Source organism: Gadus chalcogrammus, chromosome 14 (genome assembly GCF_026213295.1).
Source record: "Gadus chalcogrammus isolate NIFS_2021 chromosome 14, NIFS_Gcha_1.0, whole genome shotgun sequence".
In the NCBI taxonomy this organism is placed as follows: Eukaryota; Metazoa; Chordata; class Actinopteri; order Gadiformes; family Gadidae; genus Gadus; species Gadus chalcogrammus.
Window position 1 is genome coordinate 7,600,411 of NC_079425.1, and position 26,626 is coordinate 7,627,036.

The 26,626-nt window shown below is 43.6% G+C and overlaps 1 protein-coding gene across 4 annotated transcripts; it reads left to right on the forward strand.

The window, feature by feature from the left end:
• The first annotated feature begins 5,322 nt into the window (after positions 1-5,322).
• On the forward strand, positions 5,323-25,648 carry rufy2 (RUN and FYVE domain containing 2). Of its 4 annotated transcripts, none has more exons than XM_056607057.1 (20): positions 5,323-5,694; positions 7,164-7,532; positions 11,619-11,792; positions 12,450-12,567; positions 14,286-14,387; positions 14,707-14,830; positions 15,123-15,187; positions 15,290-15,355; positions 15,735-15,804; positions 15,894-15,995; positions 16,203-16,319; positions 16,426-16,518; positions 17,000-17,074; positions 17,518-17,615; positions 20,958-21,077; positions 21,504-21,633; positions 22,107-22,201; positions 22,288-22,336; positions 22,450-22,530; positions 22,912-25,648. In XM_056607057.1, exons 2-20 carry the CDS (start codon positions 7,457-7,459, stop codon positions 23,053-23,055), a joined length of 1,899 nt encoding a protein of 632 aa, XP_056463032.1. In that variant the 5' UTR covers positions 5,323-5,694; positions 7,164-7,456; the 3' UTR covers positions 23,056-25,648. The 4 variants fall into 4 exon arrangements, with proteins under 4 accessions (XP_056463032.1, XP_056463033.1, XP_056463031.1 ...); XM_056607058.1 differs by lacking the exon at positions 5,323-5,694 and adding an exon at positions 6,823-7,002; XM_056607056.1 differs by lacking the exons at positions 5,323-5,694; positions 7,164-7,532 and adding an exon at positions 7,997-8,716.
• The last annotated feature ends 978 nt before the right edge of the window (positions 25,649-26,626 follow it).

Here is a 26,626-nt window from a genome sequence, read left to right on the forward strand (position 1 = left end):
GACCAAGCCTTGTCGATGGACCTAACAAATAATCATTTCGTGAAATTCTCAATGAAGGAATTGTTGGCAACTTCGATCCAATAAAACCGGAAATTGATCCTTCCCATGGTGTCTGCGGGCATTTACCCAGCCTCCCATCTGTAACGGCTTGCCTCCCATCTTTTCAACTTATTTACACTTCACACACTTGTTGGGGAAGGACGGGCGAGGGAGGGGGAGGGACAGGGTCCTTCACCTTGAGTGCCCTCTCGTTACTGTACTTTAGGAGCTGTTTAGCGTACTTGTGTGTCTTTCTTTGCAGGGAGTGTTGGAGGTTACAGAACAGGAGCCTTCTCAGCATGGTCGTGTCACCTCAGCCAGCTCTTTGATAAGCACAGACGCTTCCCTTTAGCACGATACTGTCAAATACACAAATACACACACCCGGAGAGAGAGAGAGGGAGAGAGGGTGGGGGAGAGGGAGAATCCTGAATCTTGAGAGAAAGTACCAGAGGTAGCTTTAACATAGGTTCAGGGTAAACAAATGAAACTATATTTGCTAGGTAGCCTACTGTTTTTTCATTTTCGTTTTTTGTCAGTATGCATATTTCACATTTTATATTCTGTAATCTGAGTGTGTTTTTTTATTTTCCTTATTCTCTACTTTCACTTTGATGTGGGGATCAACAGGGTGAATCAGTATCATGACTGTTATTGTATTTGATATCCACTGCTTCACTTGCTTTTTTTAAAGAGGTGCTTCAAGTCTCCTCAGCGTGACGCTGACATTGCGATTCTCCCCATCATGGTTCTCCACAGAACCCCCTTATTGAGACAAGAACCAACCAGAGTTGATTGAGCCGTGGAAACATGGGCTTTGTACTGCAAACGCTTGTCCTTTCAAATGCTTCAAGTTAAAAGTGCAGGCTTCAGTGTAAAAGCTTCATATTAAACATCCTTGTATTTCTAACATGTAACTGTTTTAAAAGAACAGGATGTGATTGGTGTCTGTGAGCGAGTGTGTGCGTGTGTGTGTGTGTGTGTGTGTGTGTGTGTGTGTGTGTGTGTGTGTGTGTGTGTGTGTGTGTGTGTGTGTGTGTGTGTGTGTGTGTCTATAATATTGACTCCCCTACATTTAGAACACACATGCTAATTCCCTTAAGACGCAGTTAGCATTTGCATCTCATACACTCTAATTAGACTGCTCCTGTCCCACTTTGGGGTGTGTGTGTGTGTGTGTGTGTGTGTGTGTGTGTTTGTGTGTATCCTCTTGTGTGTGTGTGTGTTGCTGTGTGTGTGTGTGTGTTTGTTCGCTTGAGTTTGTTTGTGTGTATCCTCTTGTGTGTGTGTGTGTTGCTGTGTGTGTGTGTGTTTGTTCGCTTGAGTTTGTTTGTGTGTTTTTATGCGTCTGTTTATAGGCATATTAGTGTGTGTGTGTGTGTGTGTGTGTGTGTGTGTGTGTGTGTGTGTGTGTGTGTGTGTGTGTGTGTGTGTGTGTGTGTGTGTGTGTGTGTGTGTGTGTGTGCGTGTGTGTGTGTGTGTGTGTGCATTTGTAGTTGTGTGTGTGTGTGTGTGTGTGTGGGCAGGTATAAATAGTAGGAGGTCATTTACAAGATCTTGTCCTAATGCCAGTGAGGTGTGAATCCCAGCCTTCTCACCTCCGATCCCCCTCTCAGCCCCTCCAGCCCCCCCACACATCCCACACCTCTCACTGCCTCCCCCTCCTCCCCTCTCTTCCCCCCTCCCCCCAGGTGTCAAACCCCCCACTGAGGTGACACGTAGCACTCGTCTGGGAAAGGGCAGCGTTGCCCGAGCACACGCACACAGGGGCACGCACGCCCACACATCTGCAGACACACACGCACACACACACACACACACACACACACACACACACACACACACACACACACACACACACACACACACACACACACACACACACACACACACACACACACACACACACACACGCACAGCATGGTGCGGTTGGAAATTGTCTACCCTCCATGGCAGATCTTTTACTTCTGTAGATTATCGGGGTGTCATCCGGTCGCTTGACACAACATTCGGGTTGCCGGGACAACCCAGCCCGTTGGGATTATTTTATGGGGGTGCAACTTCTCCGTCTCTTTTCTAGCTGTGCCTGTAACCATCGCTGTGGTCTGGGGTGTTCCCCCGTGAAAAGACCTGCTGGCCTCCAGGCACTGAAGTTGTCTAGACAACTTGCGCCCAGGAAGCCCTGTGTGTTACCACTCGCCTAACATGCATGAGGCCGTGGTTATCGTCCGCTATCTGACCGCTGAGGCCGCTTATAGCCTGTGTATCTCCCGGTGTCTGGCTCCCCCCCTCCCCCCCAGAGATAACTCCTGTCACACTCTCACCCTGCATGTTTTGGGACTGGACGTGTGGGTCAGGAATCGGATTCGGCAGACACAGTGGAGAGGGCAGACGAGAAGCTCCAAGGCCAATCACCTTTGGTAAAACCCCAAGTTACTCTGCTTGTGGTGGACATCATATCTGACATATCTGAATTAGTAGTTGATCACAAATTATGAACCTGGTCAGAAGCCTGTGCGCTACTTCTTGTGTATTTATTTATTCAACCTTTTCTGAAATACTACATTAAGGGCTCAGAGACCAACATAGGCAGCCCTTATTCAGCATGCTAGGAATTACATGCCTTGTATACAGTTAGTAGATATCTGAGCCCACTTATAAATGACGTCTGAGAGCCTGATAATTATGATTATCGTAGCCCAATTATATTATGGATAATAATAGTGGGAAGACACAGTCATTGCCCTCTTAGGCAACAGTTAACTGAAAAGAATAACATATATTCTTCTTCCTCTGTGGATTATATGTCATGGATGTTATTAAGTAGGTAGTCTTTCCAAAGAGTGACGATGGAATCCTATTGTCTATAACATTTGAATAATTTGCTGCGAAGTAACGTTCTGTTGGTCTACTGTTGTTTTACTGAGCTGCTGCCATGTAAACCATCGCCCACTAGTGGTGGATGGAGTGTATAGCGTTTAGAGCAGAGCGCTACAGCAGACTAGTAGAGAAAGACTTTTGGTGTGCTGAGTAGCATTTTTGTTTCTAAATGTGATCAGCATCCCCTAGACGATATTTTTTCCTTTATCAATGGGATAAACGACGATTAAAGATCAAAGACAGAGAATTTAATGGATGAGGCTTTAATGTACTCCTTCGCCTACTAGTGGTAGATAGGAGTAACAATTTTGGCTCTGAAAAGATGCTTCCTTTTTTTTTTTTTTTTTCATGTGATCATCTTGCCCTGCATGATCACATGTGCGTTTACCAATGAGCACATTTGGTAGGGAGGGAATAAAACATGAATTATAGAACTTGTGATTCTGCCTAGTTTACCAGAATTTCGCAATCACACACACACACACACACACACACACACACACACACACACACACACACACACACACACACACACACACACACACACACACACACACACACACACACACACACACACACACACACACACACACACACACACAAACTTTTAATTGGACTCCATTTACCTCATATGGTCAAATAAAAGGTGAAGGTATAGCCGAGACTGCAAAAAAATATGGAGTTAAAGCGCCATCTAGCGTAAAATAAAAGTTAACAAATTAAATACTATTTGAGCACAATTCTCCATGTCGTGCTTGCTTGCATAATAATGTCTGCATTTAAAGATGATGAAAAAAAATAATGCATTTAATAATATACAACATATGCAAATTCTACGTTGAATGTTGACCCAGTGAACACTGTGAGCATTTGCTTTTACCTCGAAAGTGTTTTCTGTTTACATTTGTTTACATCTGTCATGGAATCACAAGGCTGTGTATTGTTGTTCTGTTGGATGAATTGGCACTACCTGTGGTCTCTGGTCAACTTTATGGACAGTCATAACATTATTTATGGACATTCATAACATTATAAGAGCCAAATTCAAGGTTTTGACAATGCCCTTTTGTCAAAAGGCCGTCCTAGTGACACCTTGTGGACTGTTGATGTCAAGAGTTGCTATTTCTCTCAATTAAATTCAAAAAGTAAAATAAAAGTTAACAAATTAAATACTATTTGAGCACAATTCTCCATGTCGTGCTTGCTTGCATAATAATGTCTGCATTTAAAGATGATGAAAAAAAATAAAGCATTTAATAATATACAACATATGCAAATTCTACGCTGAATGTTGACCCAGTGAGCCACCATGTGGCCTGTTGATGTCAAGACTTGCTATTTCTCTCAATTAAATTCAATTTAAAAAAGCTTTATTGGCATGAGAAACACACTTTAACATTGCCGAAGCAGGTGAAAAATGGGGAGATCAAAATATAAAAAATATGTGCATATCAAATATTAGACTCATTAAACACTCAATATTGAATAATTCAAAAGTGGAATTCTATAAAAAAGCCAGTATCTCCTATAAACAGAAGGCTTACAGGAGCTATCACTCTCTCTCTCTTTTTTATTGAAATACCTTAAGAACCCACATGGCTTCCCATTGATTCCTGAACCCTTTGAGGATCAATAGGATCTTTCCTCCATTCAGAGATGTACTGTTTCTTTAACGTGAATATTCATTCACATGCTGATGTTTGTGGGGACACGGCTCATGGCTCCTCCCACCTGAGTCTCATTCATTCATAATGAGTGGGACACATCCTTTATTATCATCATTTGTATTATTATATCATCCTACTTATTTTGCAGCCTTTCTCATCATTCTCCTATTCATGCTCCCTCCTAACTTCCCCTACATAACAGAATAGGCTCCGCCTTCTATTTGCTACATGAAATATACCATCGCCCCGTCTCCCGTCTCCCCACAAACCACCCATTCTCCTCTCCTCTGCTGTGTCAGGACTGCTAGACCCCTCCCCCTCGCTCTGTCTGTCTCTCCCCCCTCTCTCCCTCTCTCTCTCTCCGTATCACTCTCCCCCCCTCCTCTCTCTCTCTCTCTCTCTCTCTCTCTCTCTCTCTCTCTCTCTCTCTCTCTCTCTCTCCCTCCCCCCCCCTCTCTCTCTCTCTCTCTCTCTCTCTCTCTCTCTCTCTCTCTCTCTCTCTCTCTCTCTCTCTCTCTCTCTCTCTCTCTCTCTCCCCCCCCTCTCTCTCTCTCTCTCTCCCTCCCTCGCTCTCTCTCTATGGGCGCTGCATGGGGTGAGGGTAGGGATTCCAGCCGGCGATGTCACTGTAGCTCATCTGAGAGAGGGCTGAACCGACCAGCCGCCCATCTCACACTGGACAGCAGTAGCTTGCACCGGCTGCCTCACCAACTTGACAGAAGACAGTAGAAGCCAATGTTGTCACGTTGGATATGAGAGGGGTAGACTGATAAAATAGCCAGCGACGGATAAGTGAGCTTTACAGGATAAGATGCAAAGAGGCAGTCGGATGAAGTGAGGGACGATTGTGAGCGGGTTCTGTAGCTACTTACTCCACATGGGAATCTGCTGTGGAATTACAAGTTGATTCACTGCTGACCAAGTGCTACCGCTGGACGGAGAGAGAGACCAGACCGCCGGGGCCGAAGGGGTCATAGAGAGGAGTCTATAGGAGGAAGTGGACCCAGCCCAGTCTGTTTCCACTGGGTCATCGCAGAGGAAAACACTTCCCATTGGACAGCTGATCACAGACAACCTGGTGGGACCACAGGGCACTCTACTGTCGGAGGTGAGACCAACACGCAGACTACATGTGACGTATGTCTTTGTTTATTTGTGTTCATGATAAATATGTGCATGAAAGACAACCAAAGGCATAAACAACAGCAGTGTACTGCAAAGAGAGAAATAACTGTTTTCCTTACTATTGTACTTGGATGAGGTTGTTCGATTCTTGCATGCACATGTACATTACATTCACCAGCATTTTATTCATATCGTGCATCATGCACCACTGATTTATTAATGACGAAGATGGTTATGAATCTATTATGAATCATATATTCTATCAGGATATGTCAGCCTATCCCTCCCCCGTTCAGTTACCGCAGAGAGGCATATTCCACTTTAAAGCAGTACCACACCCTGATTGGTGGAATAACATCGGTTGCAGAGTGCCGGTTGGTTGGTTCAGCTGCCTGACAAGCAAGGGCGTGTTCCAGGGGTAGTTTATAGTTATATGTCAATCTACAGTGTTTACAGTGTTGTCCTCTCATATAATATGTATGTATATTATGTTTATGCAGCACATAGACAGAAAAACAGATTTTCCCTAGACGGCCAAACCTTTTCACCCATCATAAACAACATCAATAACACTGAATAATGTTTTCCCATTTCACATAATGCTGATGAGCCAATGTTAAAATGTAAATATCCAAATAAATATTGACGATGGAGATACACCACAGCCAGGATTTAGCAGATAGACACAATGTAATAACAACTCTGGGAGATATAATCCACACAGATATCCACATTAAAGAAGAAGAATTATGTTTCACATTCTGAGAGTGATGTTAATGGGTGAGCTTCAAAGGGAGAGAGGTAGTAAGACAGCCATTGACAGAGAAACAGGTAGGGGGAAAAATAAAGAATGTACTCTCTCTCTCTCTCTCTCTCTCTCTCTCTCTCTCTCTCTCTCTCTCTCTCTCTCTCTCTCTCTCTCTCTCTCTCTCTCTCTCTCTCCCCCCCCCCCCCCTCTCTCTCTCTCTCTCTCTCTCTCTCTCTCTCTCTCTCTCTCTCTCTCTCTCTCCCTCTCTCATTTGCTCTCTGTTAAACAGTAGCCAGGGACTATACTTCCATACATACCAACACCCAGGAAATGCACTTGGCGGCTATAAACCAATCATATGACTCGTGGTCAGCCTTAAGTGATTACTGAGAAACATTAAACCGGCGAGCGAGGGAGAAGCATTGGCAAATGGACGGCAGGAAGAGAGAGAACAAGAAGAGAGAAGTAAAGACGAAAAGGCCACGTGTCACTTCTGAGAGTGCTCTTGACCAACCGCTTTCTACTTTCCTTGTCTGATTTCAGGTGAATATTTGATATATTGTTGAAGGAAAAATGATAACAATTAATTGATCATCATCTAACCTGCTCATTTCAAGGTATTCATAGTTATTCTTCACATGCAAACATGCTTCAGTCCTCTGTGACTCATTCTGCTCCACTATGCGATTGTTTTCCCGTTACAGTGTTTTCTGAAAAGGACGGTGCGTACAGGAGAGCGGACCTTCCTTCTCAGAACCAGGGGAAGCTCGCCTCCTCCACCCCTCATGAGCTGATTCTAGTGAGCTGAGACCAAAGCAAACCCACGATCAGACTGGATCACAGCCCAACCAGGCAGAGAATCCACCTCAGCCCAGACCTCCGTCTTCAGTGAGCTCTGAGGAGCCATTGAGTGGTCTGTGTGACAACAGAGAGACCTGAAGATACTACACCGCTACACCAATAGTCTCTCCGAGGGTGGGGTTCTCTCCCCAGCGCCATGTACTCCCCTCAGAGTCTCCACCGGTGGGGCATCACCCACAGTGAGAGCATGGAGCGACTGGCCTACAGCCAGGGTAAGTCATCTCCTTCAGCCATGTCTCCCCTGGACATATATTAGGTCATCTATCTGTCTCTCTATCTACTGCCAAGCCTGTCTCGCCCCTGCTCTCACCCCCTCCCCTCTCACACACTCTCTCTCTCTCGCTGATGTGTTTCATCTGTTGGTTGTATGACTCATTCAATGTCGTCTGTCCTTCATCAATAGAATTCCTTGAAAATGTTTTAGTTGCCTTTCATTTTTTATTATATTCCAAACGTTTTAACTATGCATTGCAAGGTAAGTGAGTAAGTTAATACTTCAACAATACACTAATACATAGACACATAAAAATTAAGTTGGATTCAATGTAAACTATAATTTATGGTAATAAATATACAGTTTTTACAGTTGTAGATAATGTTTGCAATAAACACGAATGTACTCCGTGCAGAGACTAACCAGTTTAAGGCCTCCATCTCGCTTTATACAGTAGGGGGCGCTGTAGTGCTCTGTTCTCAGCCACACAACCATTACGTAGTGTTTTTGTGTGTCTCGTGAGCTTTGGCCACGGCCCTCCAATGGGTGCAGCGGAACACTCGGCGTTCACTATCCGCTAGCAATATCCTAGTAAACACTACTGTACAGCCCTGACATGAATGGCAAGTGCTCTTTGGACTACCAGCTATTATGGACGTGTCGCTAGCATACATCATGTCAACCGGATCATAGTGTTTACATTTCTTGTGCGTGCGGGGGTGGGATCTATGCACCAGATCCTTCATTGTTTTGACGAGAGACATCCCGAGATTCTTTTGATCCTTACTGCTCGCCTGGTGAACGGTCCATGGATGTTAGCTTATGTTGGTTAGCCCGCTCCATCCACCTCGCATCTTCCTGCTGTGTCCATTAGCGTTATTCATTGTGTAGGGTGAGCGATGGCATCGTCCGCAGAGCACGACTTGGCTTTCGCCGAGGCGGATAACAACAAGGAAAAGGCATTTGGGATTTTGCGATTGCAGGATGAGAAAGCAAACCTCGCCGGAGATAATAAAGCTAGTGGCAGCGGTAGCACCGTGCGGACAGGGGGAGACGGCCGATGGCAGGTTCCTATATTTGCCTTGGCCAGGAAAGCATCCGAGACGTTTTCTGGGAGCATACATGTCCTGCCCAAGGTGTCAGACCACAGGACGTCCCTGCCCGAGGAGTGGACCCCCAAAGGTGAGTTCCAGTGACAGCTGTGGTGCAGGAAGGATGCTTCGCATAAGAGCTTGGACCTTTTTTAATTCGGTTCAGTTGAATAGAAAAGGGGTTGCCACTCGTTACATCCTCTTCTGGACCGATTCATCTCTTGTCTGACGTACAATAACAGTTTAAATGGACAATAAAACCAGGGATTGTTACATAAGTATATATCAACATCGCTCATCCCGAAATATATTCGCTGTATTCAAGTGTAAGAGATGGGTTTACGTCTACAACTCAACCAATGGCGTCTTTGCCTTGCCTTGATTAGCCACCACAATTACAATATTTTAAATCGAACTATTCCCAGGACTCATAGATGACACAATTTCAGCCATCCTCTCATTTAGTGACCCCATGCACTATGTCATTTAATGCACCATGTCCTTCTGCATCAATGTTACAAACAGCAGGGCCTGGTGATGTCTGCAGAACATTGGTTTCTGATGGATGCCATTGAGCTCATCTTAAGCACTCTTCTACCCTATTGACTGTGTCACAAGACTCCATTGATAAGATTGTAAACAGCATCATGTGCTTTTTGATGAAGACACAGGACACAACAGTGGCCCCTATAATGTCTGTTCAAGCAAAAATTTGACTCTCTAAAAAACGACAAGAAACAGGACATCATCAAACACTAACTATGAAATGTAGGCAATAGCTTAGATTTTCCTTAATGTACTCTACTAACTTTTAACCATTGACCCCAATACATCATTATATCATAGGCATGTCATTAATTGCCTATGATGCATCTTTATTCATCAATGGGATAATTTGCATGTCTAATGTTGCGGTGATCATGATGTCATTTGGCAGGTGTTTTTACAGTGTCTCAAAAGCCTAGTTTGAATGTTACCCTACATTATCAATGGGACATAGGCAAAACACAACTACTCAATTTCTTCATATGTTTTAATCAAAGACATAATCAAAACTTGTAGAGTTCTTACAATAAATATATAAAAAATATATTTCATATTTCATTTAAGTTTTCCTGGGTAAAAATATAGTGTCAATAAATCGTTACCGCTAACTTTTAAAGATTGTACGCCTAAGCTACTCGACCTAACTACTTGTCCTAATCTAGCTACTTCATTAAGCAGTATTGGTTTTCTAAGAAAACTAATATTTTCTAAAAGTTGTCAATGAAATCCCTGACTGTGTTGTCAAATTATGGACACAAGATTCCCCCTGAACATTGACCTATATAGCCTAATGCCATCTCCAGGTAACCACTGAGTAATTTGTCTGTATGCTTTTTAGTCAAACTGCTGCGGTTGGTCATTAATCACTGCCCCCATCGGGCACAGGTGATGCACAGTGTTGCTAGGCAACGGATCTACATGTCTTGTGTACGGTGTGGCGGCCACAGTGCTCTGTGTTGCTGTAAATCCTCACATGGGAGAGGACTAGTAGGCACGAGTATAAAAGGAACACAACAGTCATCTTAATGTTTACTGCCCTAGTCTTCTGCCCATTTGATTCTGATGAACTTGGACTAGGACATGGGCTATTTGATCAATGAACTTCAGAACTCTATAACCAGGAGGAATGACATGTGTCCAAACAAAAGATTGGCATTGCTTTCATATTCTGATACATGGACCGGTGTCTCGTAAGACGGCAACGAAGAAAGACATGATGTAATCAGGATACATTTGTGTGGTCTGTTTGGCAATCGCCATGTAGCCTCCACCATAGTTGTCCAGTCATCCCTCTCTAGAGTTGATGACAAACTGTTACACGCTGCTGCCTTCTTGCCAAGTTGAGGGTGTCACCATACGGCGGTCTCTCTTTCTTACTTTATTTTTCATTCTCAACAAAACAATGACAAAAGTGGTTCTCAAACTGCCAATGAATTGTTGAATTCATTGGCAGGTCTGAATTCCAGGCTAACACACATCTGTGTTAGCCTGGAAATCCAGACCCACAACTAGCAAGCTGTTGGGTCTGGCAACGAGTAATGAAAGTGGCCCAACTCGAGGGGCGGCACCAAGCATGCAATTGAAAATATCACACTACGACAAATCAAAAGAATACAAGGGGTGACGTATCCAGACCAGCGGAGCTAACCAATAGATAAGACTCTTGCCGTATCCGGCGGTAAAACAGCAACGCTTTCGGCCCGCCTATTCAGATACACCGATGTTATTGGTTAATGTTCTGTTCCAGGGGAATCGGGGAGTGAGTATATTGCTCGTTCCCAGAGTGACTCGCTGAGCAAACACAAATTGTGCTCTCGCGAGAACTCTGGATTTCTGGGGTAGATCCGTGTCTGACGGTGCTTAAAAGCATGTATACTGGCCAACGTGCAGCAAAAGAGGATTTGGGCTATTGTATATTACTCCACGGCCCACTGTAGATGTATTGTAGGAAGAGTTGCTTGAACAGTAGGCGAGTACATTCGAGTGTGCGCATATCTTACTTCAGGCAATGAGAATATGGGAAAACGTGACCAGCGTGTAGGCCCATAACTGGCTCACAAAATCTGAAATGAAATAAAATGTCCTTACAAGTCATTTCACACTACAAGCCTGAGCAAGGCACCTAACCCTAACTTCCCACTGACGAGCTGGACGTCGGCCTTCATGGTTGACTCCGCCGTCGGTGTGTGAATGGGTGAATGTCAGGCAATATTGTTAAGCGCTTTGGATAAAAGCGCTATATAAATGCAGTCCATTTACCAAGTGTAATTTCACATTACAAATGTGAAACGAATTGAAAACAGTGTAAAATAGTAAAATCAAGCTGCACTCTATCCTATGTTTGGATGGAGAGTGTTGTTGGAGAAGCGATACATCCGGCAGCATCATGCTACTACTACCTCGCTGTCTGACCCCCACCCCCGTGTGGTTCTGCCCCCCCCCGGCAGCCCTTCGGGACCCCATGGCCATGGAGCGGGCCAACCTGCTGAACATGGCCAAGCTCAGCATCAAGGGGCTCATCGAGTCGGCGCTGAGCTTCGGGAGGACGCTGGACTCGGACTACCCGCCGCTGCAGCAGTTCTTCGTCGTCATGGAGCACTGCCTCAAACACGGCCTCCGAGGTACGGGGTCAAAGGGCTGGCGGGTGGTCGTGGTGGAGCGCACGGGAGAAGTTGGCCCTCGCCGCGCTTTCTGACAGACATCGTTCTGCCTTTCAGAACGATGTTGAGGTGTAAACATCGTGTAAAGTGTGACAGGTATAAAGTACATGCAGGAAGAAGGTTTGTGGTGGCTGAATGGGTTAAACATCCGACGTTCACCCAGGAGACCGGGAGTCGTGTCCTGTATTATCTTTAGACTTGGGTCACTTAATATACTTTCCTTTTAGGTAACAAACCTATTTGATTAGGTTAAGGAAACACAGCTACCTGGTTAGGTTTTGGCATTACCATTACTTGGTTAAGTTAAGGGTTAGGTGGAAAGCCCTTTCTGGCCGATAACCCAGAATGCAGACACGTCGCATGTGCTATTGTTCCTTGTGTGTGTCTTCTATGCGACAACATCAGTTCCAGATTTTGAGTCTCTCTCTCTCTCTCTCTCTCTCTCTCTCTCTCTCTCTCTCTCTCTCTCTCTCTCTCTCTCTCTCTCTCTCTCTCTCTCTCTCTCTCTCTCTCTCTCCCCTTATCTCTCCCCTTATCTCTCTCTCCCTCCCTCCCCTTATCTCTCTCCCTCCCCTTATCTCTCTCTCTCTCTCTCTCTCTCTCCCTCCCTCCCTGCAGTGAAGAAGTCATTCCTGGGTTTCAACAAGTCTCTGTGGGGTCCACTGGAGCTGGTGGAGAAGCTGTGTCCTGAGGCAGCTGAGATCTCCGCCTCCGTACGGGACCTCCCCGGTCTCAAGTAAGAACGCACGCCGACGGGCACGCGTGCGTTTGGATGTAGTTTGAACACACAGCCATCATCTTCCACCCTCTCTCTTAGTGTGTTGTCTATTGTTGTCTATTTGCATTTTGTTTGAGTGTCTCTGAATGTAATCCTTTTTGTAAAGCGACTTCAAGAAAAGGGATCTAAACAATCTATTATTATTATTATTATTATTATCAGGCCTGGAAGATCCGGTAAAACGAATCATATCGTGTGAAAAAAGATTTGATTCATGGTGTGACATCTGTTGGGGTCTGTCATCTAATAATGTCTCTTCATCATATCTCGAGAATACAACGTGTAGGCCAGGTTGCGATAATTTTGATAATATTTTCATTAACATACATGTTTACATAAAAACATGCATTGTACATCCATGCATACGCACCACCAGCCAACGAGCGCTACCGTGGGGAGGGAGTTGTGAAACTGGCACATATGGTTAGTTACCAGTGAGCTGAATTTACCTGGCAGGGGGGGAAGCGATAGTGTCTTGCTTCTGCTTTCCCTCAACCTCTTTCTCATTGTTCCTCTCCCTCCTCTACCTGTCCGGAGTTTTATGAACATTTTCACACGCTGGGAATGCTCCGTTTGGTGAAGGCAAGCGTTGGCGTCTGGGTGCTGTGTGCCGGAGGCAGGAGGCAAAAAGTGTGCTGTAAACAAATCAAAAGTTTGTTTACAGCACATCCAAGATGAAGGGCGAGAGTCGCGAGACTATATCAATACTACATGTTTGGGTGTCTATTAACACTTTCTGAAAGGGTCTTAAGTCTCTCTCTGTCTTACCCACAACGAAATGTACTTAAAGCTAGTTTTACTTCCCACACTTTCATTTACTAAGGCAAACCGCTTGTTTTTCCCCATCACACCAGTGAGTGCCGTGGCTTGTGGTCGCAGTAAGAGGTATCTGCTGCTATCGGTTCTCTCCTACAGGGACCTTCACCGTAGTCTGGTCTTTAGCAGCACGTTAGACTTCATGGTCTGAATTTTTGGCCTACACCTTAGAAAGGGGAACAACAGTCAGAGACTGGTACAGACGTTTCCCCCATGAAGTGCTGAGTCAGTAGGTTCAGTTGATGGAACAGATGACACATGTAAACCTGATTCGATGCTTCACTAGGATACAGGAATAGCTGCCGGGCAAGATAGACACCATTTATCTAGGATGCAATTGTTGTTGGATAAAAACATTCCTGGATGTATTGCTTTGGATTTAAAGTGTCTGCTAAATGACTGCATTGTAAAAAAGTAGTAGCACCAGTAGTTGAACTAGAAGTAGAAGTAGCAGTAATTTAAGTAAAGCAGCTTACGGTGTGACCTTTAGACGCGGGAGGGGCAGTCATTTAGATATCGTTAAATCACCTTAAACTGTTAAGGCGTGGCAACAGACCTGTTCCAGTCCCCACAGCTACAAAGGGAATTCAGGACCTACTCGTCTATTCATCAAGTAAACTTCATTTCTATAATCACAGTTACAGTCTCAACACCCAAAGCTCCCAGAGCGGTGAGGAAAAACTCCCCTCAGGGAAATGAGAAGGAACACGGAAGTGGGATCTGTATAATGACCTGCTTGTGTGTGTGTGTGTGTGTGTGTGTGTGTGTGTGTGTGTGTGTGTGTGTGTGTGTGTGTGTGTGTGTGTGTGTGTGTGTGTGTGTGTGTGTGTGTGTGTGTGTGTGTGTGTGTGTGTGTGTAGGACCCCATTAGGCAGAGCGCGCGCCTGGCTGCGCCTGGCGCTCATGCAGAAGAGACTAGCGGACTACTTAAGACTCCTGATTACCAGGAAAGACCTGCTGAGGTACACACACACACACACACACACACACACACACACACACACACACACACACACACACACACACACACACACACACACACACACACACACACACACACACACACACACACACACACACACACACACACACACACACACACACACACACACACACCAGGAGACCTGACCTCAGTTGGTGCTTCATGCCGTTCGTCCTCGTCTTGCTAAAAAATGGGCCTTTAATCAAAACAACGAGTGTCGAATGACCGTTCTCTTACCATCACTTTGAGTCAACATTTGACGACCCGTGGGCGTGTTACTGTGTCTCTACCTTCCACAGTGACTTCTACGAGAGCTCTGCTGTGTTGTTGGAGGAGGAGGGAGCCGTCATCGTGGGCCTGCTCGTGGGACTGAACGTCATCGACGCCAACCTCTGTGTGAAGGGAGAGGATCTGGATTCCCAGGTTAACACACGCATAGGCACACATATGCATACACGTACACACACACACACATGCATACCCATTCAAATACACACGCACATTACACGCATTCACTCTCACACAGATATGTGATGTTATGATTTCAAGGAGATCCTATTAAGTCTGTATATGTTCCTTTCTCTTGCCATCGGGGAACTTGGGCTACTTAAACAAGCCCCGATTTACCCCTCTTCAAAAAGTTTTTTCTCTTTTAAGTATGTATGTTTTATTTCTCATGGATACGTATTCATGAATGTTTTTTGTCTCCTTGCAGGTCGGGGTGATAGACTTCTCCATGTACCTGAAGAATGACATTGATGACTACAGGAGCGAAGAGAGGTAGAATTGCTTTCCGTCCATTTCGCTCTCTCATCATCTCTAATCAAATTGGGTACGTCCGTTTGCAGAATTCTATTTTCATCTCTGTTTCCATGTCAACAGGAACAGTCAGATAGCCTCCATCTTGGATCAGAAGAACTATGTGGAGGAGTTGAACAGACAACTTAAGTAGGATTTACTTACACCCTATAGTCTTAAATGTGGATTTCACCATCAATCATCTAGTTCATATTTAATATTCAATAAGGAAGTCTATGTTTACTTTGTCTTGTAGTGTGGGGCCTGTAATTGTTCAATTATTGTACGACACAATTTGACAGTTTGAATTATACAATACCATAAATACGATATTGCCAGCTGATAATAATATGAGCTGTTCTCTCAGAGTTCCCATACATATTATTCAGCCGTAGATAGTGGATATGAGCGTGGTTCCGATTAAAGCGATGCAGACTCTTTTATGATGGATATCTGGTTGACTGTCCCAGCGTGTCTAAGGAGGAGAATATGTAGAAATAATCAGTGTGTGTGTTTGTGATTTGTTCAGCTCCACAGTCAATGGTCTTCAGGGCAGGGTGGACAATCTGGAGAAGTCGAACACTAAGCTCATAGAGGAGGTAGGCTCGAACCATGAACAATGTTTGCTTTAGTCCATTCATAGCATGTGATTGTTAAATGTGTTTATGTATTATGTATTTGCTTTCAGTTGGCGATAGCCAAGAACAACATCATCAAACTACAGGAGGAAAATCAACAGCTAAGAAGTGAAAACAGCCTCATTTTACTAAAAGCAAAACAACATTTAGAGGTATCAAGACTGTAACTGTTACCACTGTGACACACACATACACACACACACACACACACACACACACACACACACACACACACACACACACACACACACACACACACACACACACACACACACACACACACACACACACACACACACACACACACACACACACACTATTGGGAAGGACTTGATTCTAAAGGCGTGGTGTCTGTGCAGCTGACGCAGGGCGATGTGACCGTGGAAAGGGACACATACAAACAGTCCCGCCAGGGTCTGGACGAGATGTACAACGAAGCCCAGAGACAACTGAAGGAGGAGTGCCAGCTCAGACAGGTGGGAGGGGTCAAGGATCATGGGTGGGGGGGGGAATGATGTCCGGTCTGGCTGTGTTAATGTGTGTCAGTGTTTTAATGAAAATAATCCGGTTGTCCGTGTTCAGGATGTGGAGAACGAGCTGGTGGTGCAGGTGTCCATGAAACAGGAAATGGAACTGGCTATGAAACTTCTTGAGAAGGACATCCACGAGAAACAGGTGAGACTTGGTTCCTTTGCTGCGTGTTTAGGCAGGAGACCAAACACTGGGTGTTTGGTGGTACCCTGCATTGGCTCTTCCTCTCACACTTCATTAAACATCACAGAATTATCCCAGATTATATCTTGTCGGTGCAATCGATGAATCAAAATTGTCATTGTTTTGTATTTGTGGCTTTGGCTTCTAAATCCTGAAATGTTCCTGTCACACTCAGGAAGTGTGATGTATAATTGTTTTATTTTCTACATTTCTGTATGCAAAAGTAAAACCAAGATTTGAATGCAGAAATCTAGATAGAGAAAGTAAACAAGACACAGGGACCGCATGCTACAGCTTGTGAAGGCGAACTCCGTCCCTCTGTCACAACAGCACAAGCGTGCCAGCACATATTGAACCAGGGTGAATCATTAGCGGCGAGCGCTGTGGACACAAGGCTTTGTGTTCGGTGCAACCGGTCAAGCGGCTGCCTCTGTGTCCACAGGATACTCTCATCGGGTTGAGACACCAGCTGGATGAGGTCAAGACTATCAATGTAGAGATGTACCAAAAGATGCAGGTAGCTACATCTTACCCGTCGCTGAATCCCTGATGATGACAAACGCTTCCATGCATACGACCCGTAACAACTATTTAAGGCGGAACGATTTGGGGAAATAATCGAATTGGGATTATTTCGACCAATATTGCGATTGCAATCTAGTATGCGATTTTTCTTTTTAAAGTTCCTTACGTTCTGTATTATTCACTAAACAAGCAATAAATAATTATGTATGTAGCAGTCAACATATAAACTGCTCTTTCCTTTAGGCCATTCCTATGTGTTGAGATGAATTGATGGATGAATTTATACAACAACTTTATTTAACTATTGAATTCTAATAGAAAAATAAATCCGAAAAAAAAGCAATGCAACTCGTGTTCTATTACATCAAGATGTCGGTTTGAATTCGATTAATCGTTCAGCCCCACAACTATTGAATGTTGACTATGGTTGTCCAGACCTCCGATGACGGGATGCAGCAGAAGAACGACATGATTCATAGACTGGAGGAGAAGACCAATCAGATCTCTGCCACCATGAAGCAGCTGGAGCAAAGGTAAGAGCAGACCAGCTGTGTTGGGCGGCCTCAAACCGAAATAGGGAATGATTGACACTATATAACACTGACAGGATTTTTCCAAACAGTCCAAACCAATGACAACAAATGTAGCCTGTATATAAATATATATTCACACATGTAAAACATAATAAATTACTTTTAATAAATCGGTAAACATAGCATCTGATAATTTAGGTGTCAAGGTTTTATTTTTTGAGGATCTAGGGCATTCTGTGTTGCTATAGCATTAGGCACCAATAGGGCTAGCTGTTTGCTGATTGGTTGATTGCCTTGAACACCTAGCTTTGTCATGTCCCAGTCAACATGGTCCATTCCCCCCCTCTCTTTTCTCCCATTGGTTTAAGTGAGTTCCATGCTTTTTGTGATTGGTTCGAGAGGTGTGCTTTGTTGTACAGCACAGGTTAGACGCTGTCTCAACTGTTGACTCTAGACCAGGGTTTAAAATCAAAGTTCGGGCTTAGCCGGGACCAAGCAGCTGAAGTCTACGGAGTTCACTGACATTTTTGTTCCTGAAAGACTCCATCAATGGGATTTATATTATTCTCACATACGTCTAGTTTAGGAGAAGCAAGCTCTATGCTCTCCTGGCCTACAGATCCCCTGTGAAGACCTGGTCAATACCAACCAGGAGTGTTTGCCAGGCTTTGGTTTAAATGTGCACATCATCAATGGGATTGAAATCTAATTCTATATCAATACTTCGTCACGTGGTATGATAGTGAGGAGCGAGCCATTTTCTCTGTGTGTGAATAAGCTCTAGAACACTGATGTATTGACATCCTTCCTTTCTTCCTCCCTCCCTCCTTTCCTTCCTTCCTTCCTTCCTTCTTCCTTTTTCCCTCCTTTTCCATACGGCCATCCATCCATCCATTTTATATCATCTGTTTTAACTTTGTTTTCATTTGATCCATTGATTTGTTTTGTATGCATATGCGGTCACCCCATTGTGTGTGTGTGTGTGTGTGTGTGTGTGTGTGCGTGTCTGTGTCTGTGTGTCTGTGTGGTGTTTGTCTGTGTTACAGTGATAAGGACTTACTGAGTCAAACGAGAACATTAGCCATGTCATTTGTTAAGTGTGCCTCCAATGACACAGAGCATCAATACAAGCTGGTTAAGGACATCTCCTTCTGAACACGACATCCAGGCGTTAATGAATACTCGTAATACAGTCCCACGATTTCACTCTTATGCTAAACTGGTTAACCCAGACTGTGTGTTCGACTCAACATTCAGTATACTTTAGGGTGAGACTTGTATCGGGTGGTTTGTTTGGGTTTTTGTAAAGAAGACAAATGGCATCAGCAGGAATGATCACGTTAGTTCAAGGGACAACGGATCTTCAGATCGTGTCATGTTGTGTCGTGTTAAAATGACATCACGATTAGCGGTTTCTTTTTCAGGATCTGGAAGATAATTTCCTCTGAAATATGAAGACTGGACTGCTGCTCATATAGCAGAGTTCAGTTAGCATTGTTGGTGACTCTTTTCAGTTGATCAGAAATAACCTTCTTAAACCTGTATAAATAATTAATTAATGATAACCTTTTGTTAATTCACTCACACATGTTTATTTGAATGTACATGTACATAAATACAAGCACCAATACACATGCTAAGCATTATACTATAATTATATTCGGTAGGCTATTTAAGCAAAACCAATGAGGGGTATATCTGCAGAAGATTCTAGCTTTAATTGAAGACTGAAGTATTGTTTTTTTTTTATTATTGGTCCCGTGAGTTAGAATGAATATAATGGACTTCCTTACTGTTCAGTCTAGGTTCAGAGCCTATCCATCGCGGTTTTTGTCTGAACAATACTGCTTAACAAATCGAGAAGACAGGGGGGTAACATCATTGTGATCATTATAGTGTTGTATAAACCGTGAAGGCACCGTGGGAATACAACTTAAGTTCGGCAAAAACTGCCAGCTGATTAAAATCTCGAAGGTAGAAAGAAGATGAATAGTTGACCTCAGAGATGCATGGACAGGTTATTTGACATGCAATATGTAGTCCAAAGTTGTACAATGAGCAACACACCCAAGCTCACTACTGCTTCATCCTCCTTGTGTATGGTAGAGTTTAGAGAAGGTGTTTCTTGGATTTGTAAAACAGTGTAGCGGACGTTCATGTGATCCTGGCTCTATCGAATAATGGTCCGTTCTTTGATTCTGGCTATTTTGTCTTGTATGTCTGGAAGAATATAGATTTCATTTTTTTTCATATCTTAATGGAATGTAAGCAATGTAGTTTACGTTCATGTCGAGTCACCCTGAATGTTTTCATTGTGTTTTCTTGACTCATAGGAAGTTACTTTTATACCTATTCTAACTCTACTTTTCTTGTACTGTAAAAAGTTATTCCAACCCTATCTGAACATGATACCAGTTTAACCATTTCAAATGCAGACAATGTGTTTTACACTGTGACTAATAAACATAGATGTCGGAAAAATTCAGTTAGACTTGGTGCTTTTTATCACCAGTCGGGGTGAGAATGTTGAGAATAATTTAATCTGAAGTGGATCGCTGAGTCCCTCTTTGGAATATTGTTTCCATCAGGTAGAAACTGCCATCCAGTAATAATAACCACGAAAAGGTTTAAAAATATAGCTGTTATTATTATTGTTATATTATTATAGAGATTATTAATTTAATTTAAATGAGCCCTACAAAAGAATGGAAACTTTAACTTGGATTCTGCTTTTTTTTTCTTTTTTAATATTGCGAAACATAGTTATTGACAGCAGATCAATAAATTAAGAGTACTAAATTATGAAAAGACATTCAGAGCAACGTATTTGATTGCATGCTTCCATACCACTAAACTGGTAATGCTGTTTCCTGTACTTATCTTAACTCCAGGTGTGGTCTTGTAGAACTCCTCTCTCCCCTCCTTCTTCTGCTCTCCTTCCTTGATCCCCCCCTCCACTTCTAAAGACTTCTTCCCTCCACCCCCCCTACCCTGCCCTCACTAGTCCTCTCTTAACCCTCCCCGTACTCCCTTATGTCTGTGCATGGGGTTTGTGTGACTAGAGGGGTGCAAATGAAAACCACTGTGGCTTTCTCTCACTTTCCCTCTCGATCCATCGCTTGCTATTGACCGCCGTGGGTCACTGCCATTTCGCTGTGACCTGTAACCTTCAGATCGCTCCCGACCTTCACATCCATCCATCCATCCATCCCACTTTTAATTTGTCCCTCCCCACACACGCACACACACAAACCCCCACCCCCGTCCCCGCCCGTACCCTCCCCCCCAGCCCCAGTGTTTCTCTCCATGGCCCTGAGTTTATCCCTGGTTATAATGGTGCAGATTACAGGAGGCAGAGAGACACCGACTGTCGGCGGAGGAGGGCGCCCGGAGGTTCAAGACGGACTTCGCTAACAAGGCAGACAGCATGCAGCGGCAGATCCAACAGCGAGAACGACAACTGTAAGCGAGACAAAGGAAAACGGCATCTTGAGTTCACCAAAAAAAATGGACACACACACACACACACACCCACACACACACGTGCACGTCCACACGTGCGTGCATGCATGCATGCATACATGCATGCCACAACACAATTCAGGGTGGTACCAAACCAGTTCTCCAGCTACCTCCATTTTGTTTTTTGGCACCACATTCTGTGAGTTATGCAACAAACTGGCCTTGAGCACAATGCAGTGACAGCAATTTCCCCCACGGCTTTACTGCTCCAGTTGTGCAAGAGGCAGGCCGTGAACCCAAAGCCAAAGTCAGCATAAAGCGACGGGAGAACACTGATGAGTCGCATCCCCAGTCTGCGATTTCTGTAACACTGACATGTTGACGACACCGTAAGTTCACGGGATTGCTCTTTGCTGTCATATGCAGCCAACAGCTGGAGACAGACTTAAAGATCGAGAAGGAGTGGCGGCAGACATTACAGAACGATCTGGAGAGGGAGAGGGACAGCGTGTCACAGCTCAGCGCTCAGGCCCTGCAGATCGGCGGTCTGAAGCAGGTATGTGCCTCCGCAGTCTGGGACATTCTGACGTTCACTCGTCACTTCATAACCATGTTAACAAATCAGTTTATCATTAATGTTCTAGCTCTAAATTCCGTATAACTTTGATTTGGATCTGAACGTTATTGGATTTTGTATATAATTGGATTAAGTTTATTTTTGTTATTATACAAATAGCCTGATATACTTATTGCCTTCCAGTATATTTATCTTTAGATATAAATGTAGATATTTATTTATTTTGGTAGCGTCATCTATCTTTTTTTATTTATAATATTCCGTGAATAGGTAGTGGCTGGTGACTTGACCTAATCGTTTCAGTGACCACTGCGACTCGTGAGCATCTGACAATAAAATACCTGCCTTTGAACTTGAATATGGAGTCTGGCCACACTAGAGGAGGCTGAGACCAACACTCAAGTGTGTGTGTGTGTGTGTGTGTGCGTGTGCGTGGGGGGGTCTTCATTTAGGAGTTTCATCGTCTCCATGATGAGAACGTTCAGCTGAAGAGCATCTGTGAAGACCAGGAACAAGCTCTGGAGGAGCTGGGCTCTAAACTGAGCGAGTAAGCGCAGCACGCACACACAAACACACACACACCTTGGCCTACTAGAGTGTGTCTATTCCTAATGGCGGTCTCCTATTCTTCAGGTCCAAGCTGAAGATTGAAGACATCAAAGACGCCAACAAAGCCCTTCAGGTATATTAGGTCAAAGAGAACCAGAGAAATATCGGATGCATTTATTAGCAGGCACTGAATGCACTGGAAATGTTAGCTTTGTGTGCAACAGTAATGTGCAGTGTTTTTTTCAGGGGGGACAGGTGTGGCTGAAGGACAAGGATGCAAGCCACTGTAAGCTGTGTGAGAAAGAATTCTCCATCTCCAGAAGGAAGGTCTGTTCAATGAAGATTCTCAGAGCTAGATAGACTAGATATGAATGGTTTGGGCAATATTCTATATAGGATCCATGTCATAAAGATACTACAGCCATACTTGCATCCTTTTTTTGCACATTAAGTACACTATGGGTGTTGTAGTGACTATTACTTTTTCCTATTCTTTGGTCACTATGGTGAATGGTTGGACATTTTTTAAAAGCCTTGTGTCTGCAGTGGTTCGAAACTGATACTTTCCAGAGGATGTTTTGTGAAATAACATGACTTTATATCGTTCATGCTTCATTTGGTTCAAAAAAGTCTTTCAATTAAAAAAGGACAAATCAAAACAAATCAAGTTTTTTAAATAAATCAATACTTCTGTCTGTGTCCCACCAGCATCACTGTAGAAACTGCGGAGAGATATTCTGCAACAGCTGCTCGGACAACGAGCTTCCACTGCCCGCCTCCCCTAAACCAGTCAGAGTCTGCGACACCTGCCACGCCCTCCTCCTGCAGCGCTGCTCCTCCAATCCTACGTGAAGACGGGACATCTCTTGACACTCCTCCAATCGTATTGAGCATCAGGTGCCTAAGAACCCGCCCTCCAGTGTGTATCTTCCAATCAGATGTCAGGTGGTCCACATCCCTGTAATCTCAGTCTGCTGTATGTGCTGCTAGAAATCAACGAAGCATGGAAAGGTTGAACCCTGTCGATCTAATTCTTCTACAAAATATATAATAAGTTATAACAAATGCAGTCACGTCTGCGTCATGTATTGCTTCATTGTTTGTAGCGTCTGTTTTCTTTATTTTTACAAGGGCCAAATTTTTCACTTTCAGTCACTCGGGCAAAGGCAACAAAGGATTGTGCATCGTAGACCGAGAGAACCAAATAACAATCAATTCAAGTTGAGATATGTTTGAATTCAATTCAGCTCTATAGAAGTCATGATACTTATTACTATACGTTAATAGAAGGCTTATTTTCTACTGGTTTAATCATTGAACTCAACCATGACGATGGATAAAAGTATTGGATGTCTACGACTGCCTATGTCTGTTTGGTTTATGACAAAAACACTTTCAAATCCTGACTTTCTGCTGTCAGCATCTAGGTTGCTGTGTAAGTTGCTCAAACCTATGATGTGAGCCATTGCTAGACATTATCTCCTCAATACAGCTGCTGGCCCCTTTTCAAAGGGATGACTGATTCTACATCAGATGTTTATCTTGAGTAACTACCTCCAAAGTAGTTTACATAGTACTGTAAATGTGCCAGAGTACATATGTACACAAATAATCAGTATATATTAGAACTGATATAGTAAAGGATGGCAAGGTAGCACATGGACCAGCGCCTGGGCTCAGTCACCAATGAGATGTCGGCTGGGATCGCCGCAGCACCAAACAGGAGTAAGAAGCTATACATGGATGGATGATGGAGTATAGACTGCCTGGTTATACAAACCTCTATATGATATGATAAGCGTCAACTTCCCTGAGCACTGAATATCTGAAAAGACTGATTTGCCTGCCCTTGTTTTCAAGTGGCAGGAATGAGTACTGAGTAATGAGATGTAAACTTGAAAAACATTTGCGTTGACTAAAAGGAGCTTTAATCAGCAATAGAAATATATAGAGAACCTCTTACAGAATACTCGACTATAGATAGAACCCCCACACTCGCGTCCCAGGAATACAATCCTGTTTCAGCTGCGACTACAGTCCGCCGCCACCATCAAGGTGATGGTTTGTGAGTGGAGGCCACTGCCGAGGAGATGAGCTGCTTGTGGGACATCTTCTTGGTGAGGAACAGTACATTGGTTGTCATAGGGGTTGCTACACCATGTGTGTGTGTGTGTGTTGAGACTCCTCCATGACTGTTGTTGGTATTCTCTGGTCAGCTTCAGTTCATTTCAACCCAAACTAGTCAATATTTTGAAAAGTAAATGCCAAAATTAGCCTAGTGATTCATCATTGTTTGTTGTGTAAATGTCAAACATTTCCTTACTTTTCACTTGCGTTTGTTCAGTTTCTTACGCATTCTGACACTAAATATTTATTTGATCCTTGCCAAACAACTTCATTGACTTCATGAATGGATTATTGCCTTCAAGCCAACTTGGTATTTATTATTACAGCTATTCAAGAAGGAAATAGGTCAAATAGCCAGTGTTTTTAGAATAAATTAGCTTATTTGTTTAATGAAAGAATGATTATACAAATTTGAGTGTATGGTTGATTTTTGTAAATTCTAATATAAATCATATCATTTTAGTTTAAATACTGACCGACCTTTACCACTTTGTCCTTACTGTATGAATAATCATTTGATTAATAATTTGCTGGCACAAACGTATTTCTTACAATTCAAGAAATGGTTTGGATCTACAAATGTAACTCTGCACATAATTGAGTAATTAAATTGTTTAAAATCTGTTCCCGTGATAATTTAATTGGATTAGAAGCAGATCCAGAATGGCATATTTTACATGCATTTCTGATTTAAATGTATGTTGTGTATATACATTTTCTTTATCAATATTGTTTACATAATGTATGTGTTTTAAGATATTTAAGATGGATTCACTGTCTATAACCATGTTGCCTTGGTACAAGCAGTTTTTGATAAATTTTACAAACTTGAGATGCGTGTTTGTTTTTATGCATTGTCATGGCAATTTGTCCAAGACTTAATGTATGGAGATGCTAGTAATTCAAATGTAGAATGCATGAACCCAAAGGAATAGCATTCAATTTAAGATAGCCAGGGTACAGAAAGTTTCTATTAGCTTAAATTTTTGTTGATGTGCAATTATATAATGTACCATTTAATCAAAAACTAAGACCTTAAAGGTCCCATGACATGAAAATCTCACTTTGTGAGGTGTTCTAACACAAATATGAGTTCCCCTAGCCTGCCTATGGTCCCCCAGTGGCTAAAACTTGCGTTTGGTGTAAAACTAGCACTAGCTGTTCTGCTCGCCTTTGAAAAAACGGAGGCTCAAGCGCGCTGATTTGGAATGTCTGTATTCATGACGTCATCAGGAATCTCAGCTCCTCCCCTTACTCTGCCTGGCCCGCCCAGAGACGTTGGCCCGCCAATGAGACTCGACCGTGCGAGCGCCACATGTGTGTGTGTGTGTGTGTGTGTGAATGAATACACACACTGTAACGCAAGTGTTTCTTGTCGGTTCTTTGACGTGTCTTGTATTTCCACAACGAGACTGTCGTGGGGGTTATCTGAGCCATGGTTGAGAAGGAATTGGGGGAAAGGAACTTTGGTTTGACTCGCTGAAGTACATGAACTGCGACATGCCGCCGGTTGCCGCGAGGCACCATCGCCCGGCAGCGGGCAGCCGGCAGCAGGCAGCGCGCGGTTCAGTCGACTTCAGGTTGATGTGAAAGTGGAAGAACCAGAGACGTCGCAGAACCCGACAAAGTCGTTTGTGATTCATAATATCGTCTGGACGCGCACACAATATGTTATATGATATAGATATCTATGTATTATATGATATTATTAAGATATAGAGCTCCAGGACTGTAACGCAAGTGTTGTACACTTCCTTGTTATTTGGATAACCGTTCTGCTGTTGGTGTGATGGCGCATAACACGTCGGACTCTCGTCTCTGGTATTTCTACAACGAGACTCGTATTGGGGGTTATCTCAGCCAAGGTTGAGAATGAATTGGGGGGAGGGAACTTTGGCTTTGACTCCCTCAAGAACTTGAACCACGACAAGGAGGCTTGGGCGTTTCCGTCATGACACAAGAACGCCCATTAGGCGTTCCTGGTAGCTTTTCATCTACCAATCACGAGGTGTTTCGAAAGGCATACTGGGTTACCCAAGGCATACTGCGAAGCACAGGCGCAAAGCATACTATGCTTTCCTTCCTTAATGGCAATTTTACCTCTCGTTAGATTTAGCAATCATGGAGCCCCCACTTGGCTAACGTTAGTTCTAAAATAAAAGCATTCGTCGGGTACATACAAAAAGACAGTCAATAAAAGCAAATACTATCAAAGGAAGTGTACATGTTGCTCTTACTTGGCACCGTTCAAATACTTCTTCTTTTCGTTTTGGTACCGTTTAAATTCAGCTTGATA

Bases quoted from the DNA above. Each gene is read 5' to 3' on its own strand.
- rufy2 (XM_056607056.1), top strand. From the start codon at position 8,434: ATGGCATCGTCCGCAGAGCACGACTTGGCTTTCGCCGAGGCGGATAAC. The intron at 14,831-15,122 runs GTTAACACACGC...GTCTCCTTGCAG, and splicing joins GAGAGGATCTGGATTCCCAG to GTCGGGGTGATAGACTTCTC. The intron at 15,805-15,893 runs GTAGGCTCGAAC...ATTTGCTTTCAG, and splicing joins ACACTAAGCTCATAGAGGAG to TTGGCGATAGCCAAGAACAA.